This window comes from Peromyscus eremicus, chromosome 10, assembly GCF_949786415.1.
Source record: "Peromyscus eremicus chromosome 10, PerEre_H2_v1, whole genome shotgun sequence".
NCBI classification, from domain to species: Eukaryota; Metazoa; Chordata; class Mammalia; order Rodentia; family Cricetidae; genus Peromyscus; species Peromyscus eremicus.
Window position 1 is genome coordinate 42,256,170 of NC_081426.1, and position 22,135 is coordinate 42,278,304.

The 22,135-nt window shown below is 40.6% G+C and overlaps 2 protein-coding genes across 3 annotated transcripts in view; one reads left to right on the forward strand and one right to left on the reverse strand.

The window, feature by feature from the left end:
- The first annotated feature begins 3,367 nt into the window (after positions 1–3,367).
- Positions 3,368–18,201, forward strand: Pacrgl (parkin coregulated like). Of its 2 annotated transcripts, XM_059275861.1 has the most exons (10): positions 3,368–3,507; positions 5,985–6,087; positions 6,215–6,369; positions 7,374–7,441; positions 9,022–9,112; positions 11,632–11,766; positions 12,448–12,555; positions 14,497–14,577; positions 15,666–15,758; positions 17,468–18,201. In XM_059275861.1, exons 2-10 carry the CDS (start codon positions 6,036–6,038, stop codon positions 17,522–17,524), a joined length of 840 nt encoding a protein of 279 aa, XP_059131844.1. In that variant the 5' UTR covers positions 3,368–3,507; positions 5,985–6,035; the 3' UTR covers positions 17,525–18,201. The 2 variants fall into 2 exon arrangements, with proteins under 2 accessions (XP_059131844.1, XP_059131845.1); XM_059275862.1 differs by lacking the exon at positions 15,666–15,758.
- Positions 18,202–18,883: 682 nt separating this feature from the next.
- The window catches only part of Kcnip4 (potassium voltage-gated channel interacting protein 4), a 105,311-nt gene continuing 102,059 nt past the window's right edge, over positions 18,884–22,135 (reverse strand). The window contains exon 7 of the mRNA XM_059275863.1: positions 18,884–20,321. Within this exon, the coding sequence (XP_059131846.1) occupies positions 20,274–20,321 (48 nt within the window). The 3' untranslated portion in view covers positions 18,884–20,273. The remainder of the gene's footprint in view (positions 20,322–22,135) is intronic.

The window sequence follows — 22,135 nt, forward strand, 5'->3', positions numbered from 1 at the left end:
ATATTGCCATAGAAACACTGAGAATGCAGAAGGGTGCTACAATATCTAGCTTTTCTTTGGTTCTGACCATCTGGACACTGGACTTTCATACTTGTGCAGCATGCATTTTACACCCTGAGAGGTAAATTATGACAACTCTGGTTAATAACACTGGACTGTATGCTTGAAATTTGATGAGTTTCAGTTCCCTTTCCTGTTGCTGTGATAAAAATCCCCCAACAAAAGCAACATACAGGAAAGGGGTTTATTTGACTCACAATTTAAAGTTACAGTCCTTTATGTCAGGAACTTAAAACAGCTGAGTGCACAGATCCCCCCTTTTTTTTCTTGTTGCTCTTAAATTATTTCTGCTCTCCTTACCATGGTGTTCCCTGAACCCTGTCATGTCTATGGGTGGGCATTCAACAGTCATTTATTCTGCATACCTTGACAACAACTGACCACAATGAAAAGACACTTCTTTAAGCCAAAATGACAGCAACATTACTCTTTAGACATAAATAGTTATTTATAATGCATCTTGAGAGGCACACCATGCCCATTTAGTAAAGCAACAACACCATCCTCCCCTAGGTTCTCTGACCTGCCCAGCCATAGGATTTTGAGAAGGTTTATAGTACCAGATACTAATTTTCTCTTGTACAGCAGACATCAAATCCAAATATAAAGTGTTTAGTTGCCCCTATAACAGATTTGCCACTATTACACTAAGGAAAACAGGAGATAGAAACTAGTTGAACAGTTTAGGGATTATCCAGAACCTGAAATGACCTTAGTTATATTGGGCAGAAATATCAGAACTGGATTCTGGAAGCTGCTTTCATGTCTTGATATCTATTTTCCCCTTTTTTTCCAACCTTAAGAAGCTCCACTGCCTGAAAGTTATGCATGGAGATGTGACTAAGAATGAGAAGCACCTATACACCTCACGGGTAGGCCACCCACACTGACCAGCTTATCTCCCCATGCCTCATCACCATACCTACCATAGGTCTTATAAAGAGCCTCTAGACTATCAACTTCACGGCATACCATTTTTGAGGATTCACACCTGCTCTCTGTGTCTAAGTTCCCAACAACAATCCTAAAGAAAAACTTCCTTCTACAACGCACTCTTACATGGTCTATAAAATTCATTCTTCAAATTCACAAAATAGTATAGCTCATCTCACAAATTCTTTGAGAGATCATAATATAACAGCCCCCTAACACCTGAGTTAAAGCCCACATAAGGCTAGGAAACCTCCTTCACTCCGAAAGACCCTTTCCCTCATTTAAGCACCAGCAGGTCAATTTTGTACAGCTGGTTGGCAGTGTTGCACAGAAGATCTACAGCCAAATAAGGTTGCTGAGCATAATGCCCACCCCCACTCCAAATAGGCCACATAACAACACATTCTGGCATCATTAAAGATAGCCAGCAGGAAGGAAGCCTCTAGCCAAGTTTTGGCTTGGTTTCACTAAGTGCTGTGACCAAGACATATGCTATCTTCAGCAATAAGGCAATACCAACCAGTACTGGGTGAACAAGAGTGACAATCACCTGCATTGTTTGGGAGTCTCAAAGTCCTCCTTTTCCAACAACACTTAGTGAGATAAATCTTATGGCGCTGTAATTTTGTTTAATAACCTATGACTTCTGGGAATGGCTTGACTCATCCGTACCTGCTTTCAAACTATGTGTGCTTTTATTAGCTTACCAATGATCAAGTTTCCTTACGGCCTTTTCAAATACACTGTGGCTTTATTTGGTTGTCTCTGTTCACTTCCTTTACTACCACCTGAGAGGTCTCTATCATAGCTAAATTGTTTATATGTACAAATTTACTTTTAATTATTTATGATTATGGTATCTAACTGCTTTGGACAAGGAAGAGTGGCAATCATTTTGTATCACATTTCCCAAAGATAGAGCCTGGGAATAGTTAGCAGAGATGATTGTTTTGTCTGTAATTTATACAAGAGAGAAGAGGTTTTTTGTTTTCTTGTTTTTTGTAAGGTTTTCTTTAAAAATGGCTGGCAATTAACTTATAATTAACACAACCAATCAGAGAAATCACAAGTGATTCAAAATAATATGTAAAATATCATCCTGTATTTAACGTGGCATACTTCCACTAGCCATTCTTTATGTCATATAATGTTTCCACATACTACAAGAAGGTCATTTTAATAGTTCTTATTTTTGAAGGCATAGGAATGCCACATGTTGCAGTAATCTAGCGTAAGTATCTTTGGGGTTTTTATTTTTAGGCCTGGAATGGCCATATACATATCTCAGCCTGTTCAACCTGCTATTAATTAGATGCCATAAACTGGGTAGTTTATAAATGGAAAATATATTTTCCATCATTTTTTTCTCATTATCAAGCTAAGAAGTCTAAAATTAAGGCACAAGCCAATATATTCTGTGTTGGTTTTTGGTTCATAGATGGTGCTCTTTCACAGCATCCTTCCATGGGGGAAAAGCTGAGCAGTCTTTCACCTGTTTTATGTGCACAAATCCTATTGGTGGTAACCCCCCCCACACACACACACACACTATGAACTAATCATCTCCCCAGGATCTCACCTGCTAATATCATCACCAGGAGGGTAAAAACAGATATTTATATCATGGCAAAAAGGAGATGTGACTTTCACATGGGAATATATCCGGCCCTATAGGCTCCCTGGGTATATGTGGTGTTTTAAATAGGAATGGCCCCATTCATATATTTAAATGCTCTGTCACCTGGGAGTAAAACTCTTTGATAGGTTTAGAAGGATTAATAGGTGTGGCCTTGTTGGAGAAAGTGTGCCATTGGGCTTTTTCAAAAGCCCACAGCCAGCCCAGTGTTTCTCTGTCTCTGTCTCTGTCTCTATCTCTGTCTCTCTCTCGTCTCTCTCTCGATAAGGATGTAGTTCTATAGCCATATGGAATTGCAAAGGGACACATTCTCCTCCAGCACCAATTTCATGAATGTAATCCAAAAGACAAAAGAATATGTTTATAGCTACACATTTAGGGAAGCATTCTGCAGTTGAATGAAACAGCAAATGGAGTCGTACTGTATGACAGGAAAAGAATTAGTATGACAGGAAGCTAAAACCTCATGGTAGTCAGTACCTAAGCATGTACATGGAGAGAAGCCGGACTGGAGAACCGGAGAGAATCATCGTCTAGAGAGAATCAGCGTATCTTCTCTGGAAACTAAAACTTAACCTTCCTTTAAGGTCTCCCAGGGGCTCCTTTGTCACCTGAGACGGTTACCTGAGCTCTTGCTGGACAGTAACCCTTAGAATGCCAAGTCGTTGCCCGGCAACCTCCCAAACGCCTCTGTGGCCTCCCTATGATTGGTTTAGAACGGGCGTCGCGCGTGTGACGTCACCGCGCGGCGCCGGATGTGTATGCTACTTGAAGCCGGTTTCCTGGATCACGGCTCCCCGCTGCGGGGGCCGCTGGCTTGGGCTCGGAGGGCCGGACTGCAGCCCCACCGGGGGGCGGCGCGAGCGGCGTGGCAGGCGGTAGGCGCGGGCGACAGGGCGGGGTCTCGGCGTGGGGGCCCTTCCAGGTTGGCGTCCCTTAGCTAGAGCCGCCCGAGCTTGTTGCTAGGGACACCAGAGCAGCTCTGGGAACTTCAGAGTATTCCAACTGGAGTCCGCTCACCCTGTCTCCCAATTTTCAAAGCTTTTTTTTTTTTTCCTCTAGCGGTGTCTACACGCTTCCTCATTTTCAACTTTAGCAACACCCTGGAGCTGAATTGAACTTAGGTGCTTCGAAGTGGGTGGGTTTGGTGATGGGAAGCAGATTTTTACTTCGTGATAACAAAGGAAATAGGGTTGTCCGTTTGGGGTTTGAAGGACCTTTGCAGACGGAACGCAGCTGCTTTAGCTGAGCGCCTTTTGCACTTTTTGGGGCTCTCTAGGTTTCTAATTAGAGAGTAGAAGAAAATTGTCGGACAATTAGATTAGTCCAGTGGTCTTAAACTGGGGAAGGTGGGTACTGAAATTTGGTATTTGTAAAACAAAGATGCAGTGGTTTCCTAGCATATACAGGTGCCACCAGTCCCTTTTAGGCAGAGGCTCAGTGACAGGGGATTTGTATTATGTTTGTTGTTTTTCCTTCTGACATTGTGACATAATTTAGGCGTTCCACATTTAGTGGACTTCTGTATTCCGATGTTTACTTAGAATTCTAAGAAAGAAACGAGGGGTTACTTGGACAGTATTTATAACAAAGTTTTTCACCTCTTCATTTCTTCTTGTCCCTACCCCTTTACACCACCCACCTAAAGTCATTTAAAGAAAAAAGTAGTCTAAAGGCGAGGGAAAGGTTTTTTTCTTTCACGAGCTACGTGCGTCCGTGCTTGTCAGTGGATATATATTTTTTAACCAAACATATTTACTCTATCTTTTAAAATAAAGAGTGATACCATTAACAATTAATTTTTTGTTTAAATATTTATTTATGTATTTTATGTAAGCTCTGTCTTATACATAAACTCTTCTGTCATATACATAAGCTCCTGAATGCCAGAGGAGGGGATCAAGTTCCTTTATAGGTGGTTGTGAATCACCATATGGTTGCTAGAAATTAAACTCAGGACCTCTGAAAGAGCAGCCCATGCTCTCAACCACTCAGCCATCCCTGCCTAGCCCCATTATCATCAGAAAGGCTTCCTCCAGCAGCTGATGGGAGCAGATGCAGAGACCCACAACTAAACATTTGGCGGAGCTCTAGGATCCCTGCCAAAGAAGTTGGGGGAAGCATTGTAAGGAGCCAGAGAGATTGAGGACATCAGGAGAACATGGCCCACAGAATCAACCAAGTGAGCTCATAAGGGCTCACAGAGACTAAAGCAGCAGTTACGGAGCTTGAATGGTTTTACTCCATGTAGGTCCCCTGCATATTAGTTGTGGTTGTTTAGCTTGAGGTGTTTGTGGGACTTCAAAGAGTGGGAATGGTGGTGTTTCTGACTCTTTTGCCTGCTCTTGGGACCCTTTTCCTCTTACTGGGTTGCTTTGTCCAGTCCTCATATGAGAGATTGTACCTATTCTTACTGTATCTTGTTATGCCATGTTCCGTTGATATCCCTGGGAGGCCTGTTCTTTTCTAAAGGGAGACAGAGCAGCAGTAGATCTGGAGAGGAGTGGAGGTGGTGGTGGTAGTGGTGGTGGTGGTGGTGGTGGTGGTGAGTCGGAACTGAGAGGAGTAGAGAGAGGGGTGGCCAGTTGGGATGTATTGTGTGAGAGAATAAGAAGTAAATAAAAACAAAAATACCTTAAAAATAATTATTTTTGCCAGTCATGTTCTCACATGCCTTTAAACACTCCCAGCACTCCAGAAACATAGGCAGGCAGATCTCTAAGTTCAAGTCCTACCTGGTCTACAAAGCAAGCTACAGGCCACCCAGAACTATATAATGAGACCCTGTCTAAAAATCAAGCAACTATTATTTTTAAAAGATCCTAGGAGCTTGCAGATCAGCCTAGTAGAATCTATAAGCTCCAGGTTCAGTGAGAAAGCCTGGTTCACAAAATGGTGGAGAGATACCTAATGCCAACCTCTGGCCTCACCTACTTTCACACATTAACAGGCATATGTGAATACACACATGACACAAACTACATGGAATCCTTAAAAACCTTGGAAGCTCTATTTTCTAGACTTCAAAAGCTTTTCAAATGAAGAGATTTGTTGGCTTTTAAACTCATTTAAATTAGAAAATAGGGCAGAGGAGATAGCTCAGCTGGTAAAGAATCTGACCGCCCAGAATCCTTGTGGTTGTGGTGGCCTGTCTTTCATCTCCGCACTTAGGAGACACAGACAGGGAATCTCTTGCATGATGCTCACTAGAGCCACATTAGCTAATAAGAGGAGCTCTGGACGTGGTGAAAGATCCTGCCTCAATAATAAGGTTGAAAGCTATTGAAAAAAGATGGCAAGCTTGGGCCTCCATACCCACATCTGTAAATTCATTTTGGTCTTGTGTTTATGGCACATCAACAGATTCTGAAATCATTCCATTAACTGCAAGAGTGAAAGGGAAGCCATGCAGAAATCGGAGTACCCTGGAGGTGTGCAGTTGAGAAACAGAGCAACAGGTACAGAACTTTGCTTTTTCAAAGGGAGAGGCCAGGTTTGTTAATGATACAGTCTGTGTTCTGTGTTAGGGAGAGTTTCTGTTGCTTATTTGTCTTTTGTACCGATCTGATTTTTTTTTCTCCCTAGGTAATTATGATCAAAGGACATCCTCAAGTGCACAAGTAAAACACAGGATGACAGGTCAGCGGAGCAAATCCTCCTCATTAACCAGTTCTCCAGAGGCTGCAAGAAGGGTTCATCCTCGGCCAAGTGATAAACTCAACCCTAAAACAATTAACCCTGTGAGTAGAGATTCCTCAGGCAGTACATTTTCACAAGAAATAGGCCTTTATCTGATTACAGTTTAACTATTCAAGAAATAGGCATTTAGCTGATTACAGCTTAACTATTCTGAATGCTCTCATGGATTTCCTTTTTGCTAGTTTTGAGCTAGTTATGTTAATTTTGTTACATTCTTAATTGTATGTCAGCTTTCTAATTTTCTATCCTGCTTCCTAATGTCAGTGAACTATTCAATTGCTATGCATTAATTATTCATGTGCTACTGTAGTCACATAAAACTCCAACTATTCCTTTATGTTCTACAAATTCAGTCCACCAGAAATCATAATATGATCCTTTGTTTAATAGAAGTATAAAGCCAATTTGGAGAAGTTACACAAATTCTCTGACCTCTGCATATCTATACTTGGCCGAAGGGCATGCAGGACATATCATGCTGGCTACAAATAAATGTACTCTCTGTCCTTAGCACCACTTCTGTAATCTGGAAGATGCATTCAGTTATATGTTTGTAAGACTGGGTCCTGATCTTTGACTCTACCAAGCCTAATCCCTTGTTGCACAGAAGAAGTTAAATAGATTCCCTAGTCTCTACATATCTATGCTTGGCTGATGGACATGTGGGACATACAGTGATGGGTAGCAAATCTCTACTTCCCCTATCCTCAATTCCCTAATTCTTTATTTAGCCCTCATTTTGAAGATTCAGACTGGCTGAGAAAGTGGAAAGATAGTTTGCTCTGCACAGTTCCAGCCTCCTGCAATGCTTTGAGCCAAACTAGAGATTGATAAAAATAACTTCTCAGCTTGGTTTTGTGTGTGTGTGTGTGTGTGTGTGTGTGTGTGTGTGTTTTCCAGTCATGTGGCTGAACCAGGGATGTGCACAAAGTAACACAGTGGGGTATTTTGTTTTGTTTTGTTTTAACCTCTGGTCTCAGCAGGACTAAAATGGAAGGTATCAGGAACTGGAGGTAGTGGTGATGTTGTTGTTGTTGAATTTCAGTTCGGTGGACAGTCACGAGCCCCTTCTGCATTTGCGGCGATCTACTCTAAAGGAGGCATTCCTTGCAGGTAAAATCGATGCAGTGCGTAGCTGACTGTGTGGTTCAAAACAGTTGAGTGAAGTCAATATGTGATTCAGTTTATATTAGTTGAAGATTTATTTGCTAGTGAGATTTAAATCAAGGTGACTTATTACCTTGACTGTTGAATTGGTATCAATCCCTGGACGTTGTTGGCAAAAATCACCTCCACTCCAATATGTAATTACTAAGATCTATAGTAAAACACCAAACAATTTCAGAAATTAAATTGAACTGAGTGTGCCTCTTTGGTTACAACTAATTTAAGCATGCACAGGCTCTTGCAAGTTGCAAATAAAAAAGCCCTACGTTGTTGGTTATGTAAATACTGACAGTGGAATATTATTTCATAATAAGTATATATGGCTATTATTGCTTCTTTTTGGAAAAATTCTTGATGCCTTTTTTCATGTTCTTCATGGGGTAGAATTTTATTTTTAATGTCATAGAAGGGATAACTACAACATCAGTTTTTATGTTTGGTTCTGGAATTTCAAAAATGCATTTTTTTAAAAATGGTATCTTCAAATTTGAAGTGAAAAATAAGCCAACAAAGCATTCCTGAATTTAGTATTGCTATTTTATCCTTAGATTCTAATTTGAGTAATTAGGGGTATAGTTCAGTTGATACAGTGCTTTCTACCATGTATAAAGCCTTGAGTTCTATCTCCCAACACTCCATAAACTTGGCATGGTCCTCGATACCTGTAATCCCAGCACTGGGATGGGGAAGCATGAGGAACGTCACCATGGCTACATAGTGGTTTGAGGCCAGTCTGTTCTACATGAGACGCTGTCTCACACACACTGAGACTGAAGCTTTATCTGATTTTAAATTTCTGAGTTCTTTTCCCCAGAGTAAATCAGATTTTCTGGAAATGTAAAAACTGATACCTTGGTGAGACCACTTGCAGTTGTGACTGTAGCAGTGAAGAAGTTAGGCTGTAGAGACAGGTGAAACCAAGAAGATGTTTGGGAGTGACCTGTTATTCACAGTCAGGACCGTAGCGCACTGAATTGTAAACTCATCAGTTATGGTTCAGGAATGGCTCTGGGGGACAGTGAGAGGCCTTAATTCAGGACTGCTTGTAACCTCCAACAGGCCATTTCATCTTCCTAGCCATAGTTTTTTCTCTTTAACAAGGAATAAAACAGGTTTGCCTTCAGATTATTAGTGTTACCAGTGTTAGGCCAATGTTCTCTGTAAACCTTACCTTTTCTTATTACTACATGTTTTCATTTTCTGTAGGTTACCTATTTTGTTATAATTGTGTCTGAGAAAGATCGGTGCAACATGTATATCAAGATTCTGAGAGAGTGACATGCTTAAATAAAAATATAAATTCAAAGTTTTACAATACAAGCTTACTAAACAGTTTTGTGGGTAATGTGGGAATATGAAGAATTGTTTACCTGCTTTACATTGTCCATGTCCTATGAGTACAGTAATACTGCTGTATATCACAAAATAATTCTACTGCGACTCTGTTCCTGCAAGAGTATTGTGTGATAAGCTCCCTGCATTTGCTTATGGGGTTCCTATTACTTTTTCTGACTTTTGTATTTTAGATTGGTACATGGCTCAGTAAAACACAGATTACAGTGGGAATGCCCGCCTGAAATTCTTCCATTTGACCCGCTTCTAATTACTTTAGCTGAGGTAAAACATTCTAGCTCTCCTGAGTGCCAATAGAAAAAATATTTTTAAAATTTCATTGTTATTTTGTACCTTATAAATACATCTCATTCTATCCTTTTAAAAATAAATATCAAGCAAGAGACACTAAAATATTGTATTCTAAGCAAGTAATTGTGATTGTTATATATGTGTGTGTGTGCACATATACAAGACATTTTATATGCATACATGTGTACATGTGCACACATACACACATATTTATATAAAATAAATAGCTTGACTAGTCTTATAAAAATGAAATTCTAATAGGGATTTATAGCTAAATGAAATGGATGGTATATCATACTTAGTTTTTTTTTTTTAGACATAAATCTTTTATAAAAAATAGCAAACCATGCTTTAAACTAATCAAAACTAGCGATACATTACATAGTCCAAATGATTAGAGTGTACAAAGTACTTTAATTTGTGAAGTCAGTAAAGGGCTTCTGCCTTTACACCTCATTAATACCAGTCCTTCTAAAACATTTGGTGATTTTTTGTTATGTGAGTGTGTAAGTATGGTTGTACCGTGGAGTGGGTTTAGGAGTCAGAGGACACTTCTCTCCTTACACCATATGGGATATCACATGTATCAGGCTTAGGTGGAATTGCCTTTACCTGCCACGCTATCTCAGTGGCCAAGATCAGTCCTGTGTATGTATAAACCTGTGGTCCAACCCCGTTAAATGAGTTTCCGTACTAGGCAGCAGTTTCCTTTCTCTCCTACTCACTTAGTAATGGGGAAGGAGGACAGACAGACCACTTTTGAGATCCATTTCAGCTTTGACTTTCGATTTTCCATCTCAAAAATGAGTAAGACCCAGGTACTGTAGGACAGGCACTGAACCTCTTAGAGAATGATTTGCGTGTTGGTGCTTTTGTTGTCGAAAGCATGGTAGGACACTGGGAAGGGGCCATTTGACCACTATTTGGAAGCAGATACTCAGGTCCGATTGACAGACTATTGGAAGTTGGCCTTTGTGACATGGCTTTGCTGCTTGTTTAAACCTGCTTCACGGAGAGATCCAGGGCATTGCTCTTGCCTTTCTCTTCACTTTGTTGGATCTTATTCAAACGTCAGATGTCATTCTTTGTCCTCTAGTAATGGCTGCTAAGTTATGAGTACAGACTACTCTTTTTTTTTTTTTTTTTTTTTTTTTTTTTTTTAGTTTTTAGGGCATACAAGTATTTAGTGAATAAGTAGTTTGTCTCAAATACTATTTTGAAGACCAGAACGCACCTTACAGCATGACTATTACTATTATAATTTTTTTTCCAAAAGCAATTTCTTTTTTTATGTTCTTTTTTTTTCTTTATTAAGAAAATTTCTACTCACTCCTCGTGCTATCCACAGACCTCCCCCCTCCCTCCTCCCACTTCCCAGCCCTCTTTCCCAAGCCACCCTGCATCCCCACATCCCCCAAATCAAGGTCTCCCATGGGGAATCAGCAGAGCCCAGCTCACTGAGCCTAGGCAGGTCCAAGCTCCTTCCCATTGCACCAAGGCTGTGCAAAGTGTCACACCACAGGCACCGGATTAACCAGAAGCCTGCCCATAGACCAGGGACAGATCCCGATCCCCCTGCCTGGGTGCCCCCCAAACAGTTTGAGCCAAACAACCATCTTCCATGTCCAGAGGGCCTAGTCCAGTCCCATGGGGGCTCCACAGCCACCAGTCCACAGTTCATGGGTTTCTACTAGTGCGCTCCGTCATCTCTGCACATCCTCCCATCATGATCTCGACGTCCCTCATCTGCAGTATCTCTCCTCTCTCTCATCAATTGGATTCCCGGAACTCAGCCTGGTGCCTGGCCGTGGATCTCTGTACAGACCACTCTTTTCTAAGGCACTTGGGAGGAAGGGCACCATGAACAGTGCTGTACACAGATTGTGTTTTCAGGTTATGTCCCGCTGTGAGCAGCAGATTTTGGTTCTAACACTGTCCCAGCCAACACAGGACTGCCTTTCTAAATATGTTAGTGTATTTAAATGTGAAGGAGGAGATCCATTGGAGGAACTCACTGAGTACATTGAGGGTCTAGTGCAGAACACACAGTGGGCACCTTGCTGTCCTTCAGTGTCCCCTAGGAAGCAGTGATCTCAGTGTTGGATGGCTTCTTTATCTTCTCTCATCAGGTTTTCCTTTCCCTCCACCTCTCTCCCACTTATCTGTCCTTATTTTTCTTTTAACTTTTTCTTTTTTATCCCATTAGTTTTTTCTTCCCTTTTTGTTACTCTGTTGATTTTCCTTTTCTTGCTGTCGTTCTTTTTTCATTCCATGTGAGGGTAGAGACTTTTGCATCCTGTATCTTTTGTTACATGATTTCTTGGTATAATAAAAAATAATTGCTGAAATTTTGCTCATTGTGATTAGAATGACATTAGCAAACTTCTAGTTTCACTTCTGTTAGGAGCATTGAGTTTTGTGGTTATTAACATAATAAAAAGGTAGAGAATAGCGAATGAATCATGTTTCTGTGTCTGTATTGTCTTTGGCAGGGTCTGAGGGAGACAAAGCATCCTTATACCTTTGTGTCCAAGGAGGGCTTTAGGGAATTACTTCTGGTCCAGGGCGCTCCTGAAAAAGCTGTACCTTTGCTACCTAGACTCATCCCTGTGCTGAAGGCAGCTCTGGTAAGTCATTGACTTCCCTAGACTTCATTATTCCCACTTAGATGATATGGATGAAAACTCTGATCCAGGAGAACACTGTCTGCTCCTTGCCTCCCCATAGTACATGCAGATTAGTGTTTTAGCTCTGGGTTTGTCAGGTATGTGCAATGTCAAACCACAGTTACTCAGAGTTTTACAGTTGTGCATTGGACCACTTTAGAGGATGTCTCAGGGTCCTGGGAATAAAAGGAAACCTTTTGGGTAGTTAGAGGAGAAAACCTCAGGTTACTCTGTTTGGGCTCTGTGTGCTAGATGAATCTTAAATCTTAGTAACTGCCCTTCTCTGGTGGAAATTGCTTACCTCTAGATACGGTGCATTAAAGCTTACTCCCCAAATTCTGTGTTGAGCAGTTTCTAGGATTAGATGCTTAATCCCACTTGTCCCCCTCCTGCTTGCTCTTTTCCCTAACCTATCTTCCCTTCCTTTTTTCCCCATTCTGTCCCTTTACCTCTCCCCACACCCTCAGACCAACGAACAAGTCCCATTCAGATGTAAGTGTACTAATTCTACTAGAAAGTCTGTTCTGAAAGTAAAAAGTAGAATTACTCACAAAGGGCCATGGAAAAGTTCCGAATGAGAGAACCAGAGTCTCTTTCAGAGGGTTGTGTTGGCTTTAATTTTCCTCTTCACTGGCCCCACAGGTCCATTCTGATGATGAAGTGTTTGAAAGAGGACTGGATGCACTCGTACAGCTAAGTGTGGTCGTTGGCCCATCTCTGAATGGCCATCTGAAACATCTGCTTACAAGTGTGAGTACCGCAGAGAGTAGAGTAGCTGCGCATATGTCCTCATAACCCCAGTCTTCAATCAACCACTAGCCTAGCTCAAATCCATCAAAAGGCATTTTCTTGTCCTTGTAGTAACATACCTGGCAGAAACAACCGAACCGTAGGAAAGATTTGTCTGGTCTCAAAGTTTTCCAGGTGTCAGTCCTTCATGGCGGGAAGGATGGGAGTGCGGAACAGGTGACTTCATAGTGGACATGAGATATGGATGGGCACATAGGAAGGGCTCAGGGTCTCAGTAACCTTTCTCCACTAACCCCCACCTCCCACTTCCTGCTTCCTCTCAATAACACCACCACATGAAGAATCCAACAAGGATAAGTCCACTCCTTGGGCAGAGCCTCATGAACTTACTCTCTGGAAAACCCTCCCCTAGAAGACAAACCAAAGGCTTGCTTTATTTACTCAGGCGTTTCTCTATCTGGTCACTTTGACAGTCAGTGTTACTATTTATCCTGAGCAACAAGATTAGACTAAGTGGGTCACAGAATAGTTTAGTAGTAGACATTGCTTCTCCAATATTTCCTAATGGATTAAGCTTACAAAGCTGACTTGAGGTTTATAATAAAAAGTGCTCAGTATCATTCTATTAAACCTATGTTGACTGTGTTTCCAGAATGTTTACCTGAGAGCATGGCTAGTTGGAGCTGAAATATCTAGGTTGTTGTCCACAGAAATGCATGTATTATATGGGAATACTGGTACCTTTGTTCCCGACTACCTTCAAAGCACTGCTTCTCTGCTAGTGCCTTGCACATCTGTCTGCCTGCACATATGCTCTCCCGTTTAAACAAACTTCTTGTGTTTTTAGCTAGAGTCTGTTTAGGATGTAACCAGAGATAAGTAGTTTTGTGGTTTCTCATCTGATTCCTCCATCAGTCATTATTACTTAGTTCCCTCTTATTATTAGGTAACATGTGCTTTGGAGGTATGGCTTTCTGTCATAGTTCTCTGCATGGTCTTACATGTGACAAAATGGAAAAGTATGCCATGCTTTTGAAAACTTTATTTCTGTGTGAGTACATGTGTGGTTGTGTGTGCATGTATGCATACATGTGGAATGTAGAGAACCATCTCAAGTGTTGTCCTCAGAAATATTGTCCACCTCCTGAAAAATGAGTCTTCCATTTACCTGGAGCTCACCAGTTAGGTTGCATTGTCCAGGCAGTGAATCCCAAGGAGCCTTTTGTTTTTGCTTCCTCAGTGCTGGAATTATAAACATAAGGCACCATGCCCAACTATTTCTGTGAGTCTTGGGAATTGAAGTCAGTCATTTCCCCAGCCCCAGAAAATGTGTTATCATAGCAGATATTGTAGAATAGGTAGTGCTTGAAAGGACATAAATGTAGCTTGAGTTTTCCTGCCTGGCCCACAGTCAGGGCAAATCTCTGTCACCTGCCAGTCCCACAGCCACTCAGACCTGACCAAGTAAACACAGAGACTTATATTGCTTACAAACTGTATGGCCGTGGCAGGCTTCTTGCTAACTGTTCTTACAGCTTAAATTAATCCATTTCTATTAATCTATACTTTGCCACATGGCTCGTGGCTTACCGGCATCTTCACATGCGGCTTGTCATCATGGCGGCTGGCAGTGTCTCTCTCTCTCAGCCTTCCACTTCCCAGCTTTATTCTCCTCCTTGTCCCGCCTACACTTCCTGCCTAGCCAATGGCCAATCAGTGATTTATTTACTGACCAATCAGCAACACATTTGCCATACAGAACATCCCACAGCACATAAATTCAACTTTTAACCAAATGTTATATCTCTATAAAGTAAATTTTAGTGAAACATTACTGAAACAAACTTTGTGTTCTTAATTAAGAAATCTTTGAAAGTTACTTGTGCTTATGGCAACTTTATTTATTTATTTTGGAATTCCCTCTCCTCCAATCTTCAAAAGCTTTCCAAGAGGCTAATGGACAAAAAATTCAAAGAACCCATCACCAGTGCCTTGCAAAAGCTGGAGCAGCACGGCGGGAGTGTAAGTAGAATGCTGTACCTGTAAGCATGCATTGCTTCTGTACATTGACTTTCAGTCCTATTCGGAGAATCCATATGTGATTAGCTTATGTTAACTCATTACAGCTGCAAGTCTAATTTGAAAATATCTGGTCTGTCATCTTTCAGACTAAGAACTTAGTTTTTTGGGATGGTATAGTTTTTTTTTGTTGTTTGTTTGTTTGTTTGTTTGTTTGTTTTTGAGACAGGATTTCTCTGTGTAGCATTGGAGCCTTTCCTGGAACTTACTCTGTAGCCTAGGCTGGCCTCGAACTCATAGGGATCCTCCTGCCTCTGCCTCCCCAGTGTTGAGATTAAAGCTGTGCGCCACCACCGCCTGGCTGGGATGGTATAGTTTTTAAGATGGCTTTTGTAGAACCAGGCGGGTAAATAAAAGTGGTCTTGGTAGTGTACTCTTAGTTTTTCTCTTTAAACTGTTTTACTTACTTTGTTTTGACCTGTGAAAAGGTTGAAGGATGACTAACTTAGCCCAACCCAAAAAAAGTTTTTAAAAATTGTATCTTATTTATTTCTGTACTTGGCTGTACTAGAAAGAAACCTCAGGTCCTTATGTGAGCTAAGCAGGTATTACCTGAGCTCCCTGTGCTCCTGGTTCTCGATTCCCCTTTAATCTGCCTTGTTTTCTTCTTCTGAGTTTTAGAATCTCCTTGTACATGGAAATGCCATTTCCACATTAGCATAGCATGTATACATTCTGCAAGAGTTGATCTGATTTTTTTCCCAACTTTTCAAGGGGAGGAATATGGGAATTTTATTACTATATGATATCAGCAAAATTAACTGCATTTTCATAATTTGAAAGATGTATTCAGCTAGTTAGCCTAACAATGTAGAACTTTCATTTTCCATGTTTTCTAAATAATTAATTAGAAGAAAATATATATGATTATGTACAATGTTTTGCTGACCATGCCTTAATTAGCTGATTCTGCTTATGTTAATAATCCTTAAATTGAGTATATTGTTTTTGCAATGAACACCTAAAGTTTATGCAGAGGAACTAAGCCTCAAAAGGGCTGTTAGAACATGCATTTCTTTGTTGTCTTTAAGTTCAAGTCAGGAGATTTGTATTTAGACACCGAGGACATGCAGAACCAGCCCATAGCCAGACCAGTGTCTCCATTTCTGATGAAGTACTTACTGGTAAATGTACTTGATCATCTAAGAGTCTGAATCCCAAATGTATTGCCCTTTCCTCCCTTGTGAAATGCAAGTGAACAGAAGGTCAATTTTAATCTGTAACTTCAGGAAACCGTGTTAGGGAATGGATCAGGAAAAAGAGAAAGGATCATCATGTGACATTTGTGGATGTCTGTATGTTAGATTGGGAAAGTTACAATATAGATATATTCCAGAAACCTAACATTGTTGCTTAGATCTTGCCTACAGATGTTGTAGTTGGCCAGTCTATGGTCCTAGAGAGAGAGGACTCCTTCTGTTGTTACTCAATCTTACTAGCTTTAGATATTGCAGATACTGAATTTAAAAAGAAAAAGGGGTTGTGGTTATAAGGGATCTTAAATATTCCTCCGTCTTCACTGTTCCTTGTGTGTCCTACATTATATTTTAATAATAATTTCTGTCATTGCAAAAGAAAGTTTAGTAGGGGCCAGAGAGATGGTTTGGCAGTTAAAAGCACTTGTTGCTTTTGCAGAGAACCTGGGTTCAGTTCTCTGCACCTTCATGGTGATTCACAACCACCTGTTCCTCCAGTTCCAAGGGGACAGGACATTCTTTTTATGGCCTCCTTAGGCACCAGGCATGCACATGGTGCAGAGATATGCATGAAAACAAACCACTCATACACTTAATGAATTTATGAATCTAATTTTTTTTAAAAAAGCTTTGTACTGGAGTCAATGTCGTGCATTTCTTCTGCCGTGGCTAGTGCAGTGCTTAATGGAGCTATTTTGCTGTCCTTCATGAATATAAGGAATGCTCCTCTTTCTCTAAGAACTTAAAAACATATATTAAGCTTCTTCAGTATTAATGAGTCTTTAGAAAAAAAATTCTTGGGGCTGGAGAGATGACTTACTGGTTAAGAATGCTGCTTCCTCTTCCAGAGGACCCAGGGTCCATTCCCAGCATGCACATGGTGGCTCACAGCCACAGAAGATCCAGTGCCCACTTCTAGACTTTTTGGACACTCTGTACATGTGGTACACAGACATATATTCAGGCAAAACACCCATACACATTAAATAAAAAAATACAAAATTAAAAACCAAGAGTTTTTAGTATAGGAGTTTCCTATGCTTTTGATTTTTCTAGATTATAATAATATGAAGGCTCAGCTACTGGGCAAATGGAAACATTTGTTACAGCACAGAGACACTTTGTTATAACTGATCTATACCAGTCTTAAGATGAAAGTATTTACAAACGGACAATTTAACTTTTGTCCTCAGCCCCATGGGCATCTGTCTTGGGTAAGGCTAATTCCCTGCACTTCCTGTCTCTCTAGAGTATGTGAGAACTGTGACAAGTATTCTGCTGAGTCCTCATGAGCAGTAAACTCATTTGGTCTCCAGTATGAGCCTCAGAGCTAGACTTTGCTGGTATCTTCCTTTAAGTCAGGGTTTTGGGTGCAGAGAAGTAATTACCCCAGTGTACTTGTGGAGTGCAGGGAAGGTGCATTTAAATATTGCTCTGACTCTTCACTGCTTCTTAGATACTTAAAGGTTGTTATCTGTTTTATTTCCCTCAGAAAAATGTTCTGTTTATTCTGTAATTTGGGTCGTGCCCTTTGTGTTCCTTTTGTTTGGGTCTTGGATACTTCCTAAGCAACACTTGTAAGTGTAGTGCCTACTGGGTGACTGTGTTCGAATGACGATGTTTTCTTCTGTTGACAGGGAAGTCTTATCGTCATCAAATCCAAAATCCCAACCTACTGCTCTATCTGCTGTTGAATAAGGGAGCCAGCAAAAGCCAGGCTACTTCCTCAGGCACTGACAGTGGCTGCAGTGGGCCTCTGCTGAGTTGGGGTCACCCTGACTCCCAGCACCGTTCATTCAAATTAAGTAGGCTCCCAGGACCGTGTCATTCTAGAGAGCTCATTGTGGAAGCCGTTTGTCAACAAAATGCACGGGTGCTAGTGGAAAGCAATTAAAGTGCTGGTGAAAAAGGTGAATTCCGTGAGGGTTTTGCATCATGGTCATCTGTGTGAATTTACGGATCTCATCTATATGCATATTTTCCAATATATTTTTACTTACAGCCTTTCTAAGATCACTTTGTAGCTGCGCACTTCTTTTATAGGTTGGTTTTGGCCATTTGGTTTTTATATTTACCAAGACTGTAAAAATTTAAGATAGCAAGTATATATTTGTGACTTCACTATTAGCTGGTATGTGCAAATATGTATTTTATAATGTGGAATGCTTGGGAACATCTTTTCCTTCCTGAATATTCCAGTTTAAAAACCTTGTTCTAAATGTGAAAATTCTATTACAAGTATGTTGTTTATTACAACTTGTTAAAACTACCTAAACGTTATTTAAGTAAATATTACTTTTACATTTTATAGCCTGAAAATACTGATGATGTACATATGCAGATATTCAGAAATTAAAGTCCTTTACATGTACTCAGTGATATTGTAGTACTTATTTGTGTTTCAGTTACTTGGTTTTTTAAGACATAATTTAGGGGTACAGCCCAGAGTTTCTAATGAGTTAGAAACTTCTAGATGATTCTGCAAGAAGAAGGAGTAGAGGAAGAGCAATAGAAAAATGGGAATAAGACTTTCAGTCTGCCTGGCAGGACAGAGGCTGCAGGAACTTGGAAAGCCACACCAAATCCTAACCATAGCCACACACTGGAAAGCATGGGGACAGGCAGTCATTGTTATGTGGCAGCAGCTACATGCCTTCTAAACACTGGCTAGATGGTGCACTCCCTTGTTCTCTTCCCACAGACATCTGGTTGACCCCTTGGCAATTCTTATTTTAGATAGTTGCACAGCTTTCAGTTGAAGGAATACAAGCAGTTGCTGAGTCACCATACTACAGACCTGCCCATCCTCCACCAGGGCTTTTGCTTCTGGGTCCTGGGTCCTCCCTTTCCTCAGATCTATAGTACCTTGTCACATTCTCAGACCATGCTTGCTATAGCAGCTGCCTGACCTCTGTCTTGCTTTGGGTTTTCTCTGTAGGCAGCACTACCCAAAGAAAGTGACAGTCTAAATCTAGTAATTGAGTATAAAACTTGCTAGAACATAAAGACCCATGGCAGACACAGTAGAGTAATAAACACTTTATTTTGCTTTTATTTTCCCTTTTGAGATACAAAATGTGCACATTGAGTTTACACAAACACGCGATGGCAGATTTCAGTGTACATGTACTGTACTACTCTTAATTCCTACACTGGTGATGGCAGGGCAGCTTTCAACATCCTATCTCTACACCAGAATAGATACCTGATTTATTGTTGCAGACAGTTGCAAATTTTCTCCTCCTGTATCCTCTTGGTACTTGTGATATTTCTACACAAGGGAAGGTGTGTGTATCTATAGTACTGCTGTGGCAACTCTACAGTTTTGGCTTAAGATCACGGAAATGAATCTGAATCCTTTAAGTTCTATGATGAGCTAAATCATAATGCAATTCAGATGAACTGTTTAATGTTTGTAATCATTTTCTATACAGTCTTATGTGTAATTTCCAATATGATAGAATCACTGGTGTTTTCAAAGAATATTTTGCTTGATATTCATTCTTGGTGCCTTTGGGGCAGTCAAGGATTCTCTGTCCCTGAATGGCTTATAAACATGCTGTGAGAACATTAGGGAGTTTGGGGGTGGCTAGAATTGCCCTTTACTGCTGTTAGGGTTGCTTGCTAATAAGCATCACTAGGTGTTGGAGGACAGACATCTGGACCCTTTGCAAGTCTGTAAACATCCTTGGTTTTTATGACACTTTGAATTTCTATTTCATGACACAATACAAAACAGTCTACATGTAAGATCAAACAGGTCCAAAGGTACGTGGATTATATAGAGCCTTGGCTTTAATATGGAAAATTAACAAATACTAAAATAATTTTCTTAGGTATATGCTAACATCTGATAATAAACTAATTTTTTAGATGTTCTTTAAAAAATGCCAAATACATTAATGACTTTAACAGCAGGTGGAGAAGCCATAGAAATTGGGACTGTGTTTTTGGTCTTTTTTAAATTTCAATAATCTTTATTCATTTTTCAGTGGCAGGTGATTCTAATTAAATGAAAGTTCATTGACTTTCGAGAAAGTAATTGCAGATGTAAATATTTTAGAAAATCATTTAAAATCCAGGACTGAACATATACAAACGAGTAGGAAGACCCACTTGTGTTTTAAAATCACTGAACTGTGAAAGCCTCAGTAATTCGTGGCTAAGGATCAAAACTATTCCAGATTCTGTGCCTTTTGAATATTCTCAGAGTCTGAAACGAGTGAACACATTTCATGACCCCATTGATGTTGTGGAGAAGATGCAGACTTGGAACTGGAAAACTTAACTCTTTTTAGGAGGGGTTGTTTTATATTAAATCAAAGCTGTTTGCATAATATGCCTCAGTGTGAAGCTGAGCAATCTATGCTAGAAGGGGCGGCTCCATCTTGTAAGTGTGTAGAGAGCTTCACATTCCCTCTTCAGCGAGGATGCGCTGACATGTTAGATCACGTTCTCAAAGAGCTGCATGGAGCGCATTATGTTTTCATCCTGTAAGGGAGAAACAGAAGGAGTTTATCTGCTGTGTTTTTAATGGAAAGTACTGCTGTACCCCCTAAGTATGGCCTTTGCCCTTCCTGTGCTGCTCTGTGTGGGCCAATGTGTCTGTTCTCCATTCTATACAGATAAACACAAGGTTCCATTTTATGCTTTCTTGAGTATGCCTTTAGATATTTCATTTAGGTCTTACTTGGTACTAGACCAGGGTATTTCTCAAATGATGTCAGAATCAAAACAGTGAATGAGATGGCTAATGGTGGTTGTTAACTGCACATGAGATCTACTAAAACAAGCTGCTGGGCAGTCCTGGGATGGATTTAATGGATCAAATTACTTGAAGCAGGAAGAACCACTTTAAATGTGGGTGGAAGAAGAAAACTTTGCTTCTTGCCTGCTTGCTTTTACTCCTGCTGGCTAGTTGATCTATCCAGTTGTTACAGTATTCCTTTGCTAATATTAGAATCAACTTCTTCAAAATTTCCACATAGACTGAAGGTCAGCAGCTCCTTGGTAGTCTTTTGTGCTCCAGCGCCAGATTGAGACTGTGTAGACATGCAGCCAGTGAACTGAAGAACTACAGATTCTCAGGCTCTCCATTGTGAGACAGCCATTCATAAACTACTGAAATTGCATTCTGTAAGCCAATCTAGTAACCCCCTTTCTCTCCATATATATATAAAATATCCATTGTATTAGTTTTCCTCCTTTAGAGAACCTCAATGGTGAGCTTCAAGAGATTATCCAAGCGGAAGAGATAGGAACTTTGGCATTTTAGGTAGATTGTAAGCCAAAGCACAGAAAGTCTACAAATATCCATGTTCTAGGACAGAGAATAATCAATATGCTTACAGCCATTTTGCCTCTTTAGCTGTCAGTGATTGCTAAATCTGTATGGCCTGTGGGAGTCTTTAAAACTGAATCGATTCTGAATGCCAGAGAAATGATTGGTGAGGAGAAACCATTGTACAGTGGCTGGGCTCGGCTTACCCTGTTCCTTAGAAATGAGCTACACTGACCAGCTGGGCTGTTGAGGGGCACGTCTGCACTGTTGGTGAACACTGCCAGTGAGCCATGTGGATTGGGGGTGAGTCACAGCTGGAGCACTGGTAGTGCCACTCCCCCAACTGAGTTATGTCACCACTAAGTGGGTCGATGTCACCACTTTAAATCTTCCAGAGATGTTGACTTTGAGAGTTGAGTTGAGAAGCAAGCGGGCATCAGGAAAGTTGAAATTGAGCCATTAAAGGAGGAGAAAACCCCAGCAAACGTGTTCATGTTTATTTATAATTATAGCTCTACTCGTGCATGGAGTTGAATCACTCTAGGTGAGCTAAGTCTAGATTTCCAGGCAACATGTAACTACTAGATTTCTCCTAAGAATTTTTCTCTCTTTATTTCTATAAGTGGGGACAATTATTGGGTTCAGCCAAAATACTACTTTTTGTCCGTGTATATTAAATCAATGATACTTTGCAGAGGACCTGAATTCGGTCCCTGAAACTCACAATGAGAAAAGAATGAACCAACTCTTTTTTTGTTTTGTTTTGTTTTTTCAAGACAGGGTTTCTCTGTGTAGCTTTGTGCCTTTCCTGGAACTCACTCTGTATCCCAGGCTGGCCTCGAACTCACAGAGATCTGCCTGCCTCTACCTCTTGAGTGCTGGGATTAAAGGCGTGCGTCACCACCGCTCAACAAAGCAGCAACTCTTGCAAGTTGTCTCTAACCTCCAAATGTGTGCCATGGCATGTTCCTTCCTCACAACATACATACACAGACAAATTTTAAATTAACTGAACTGGCTTGCC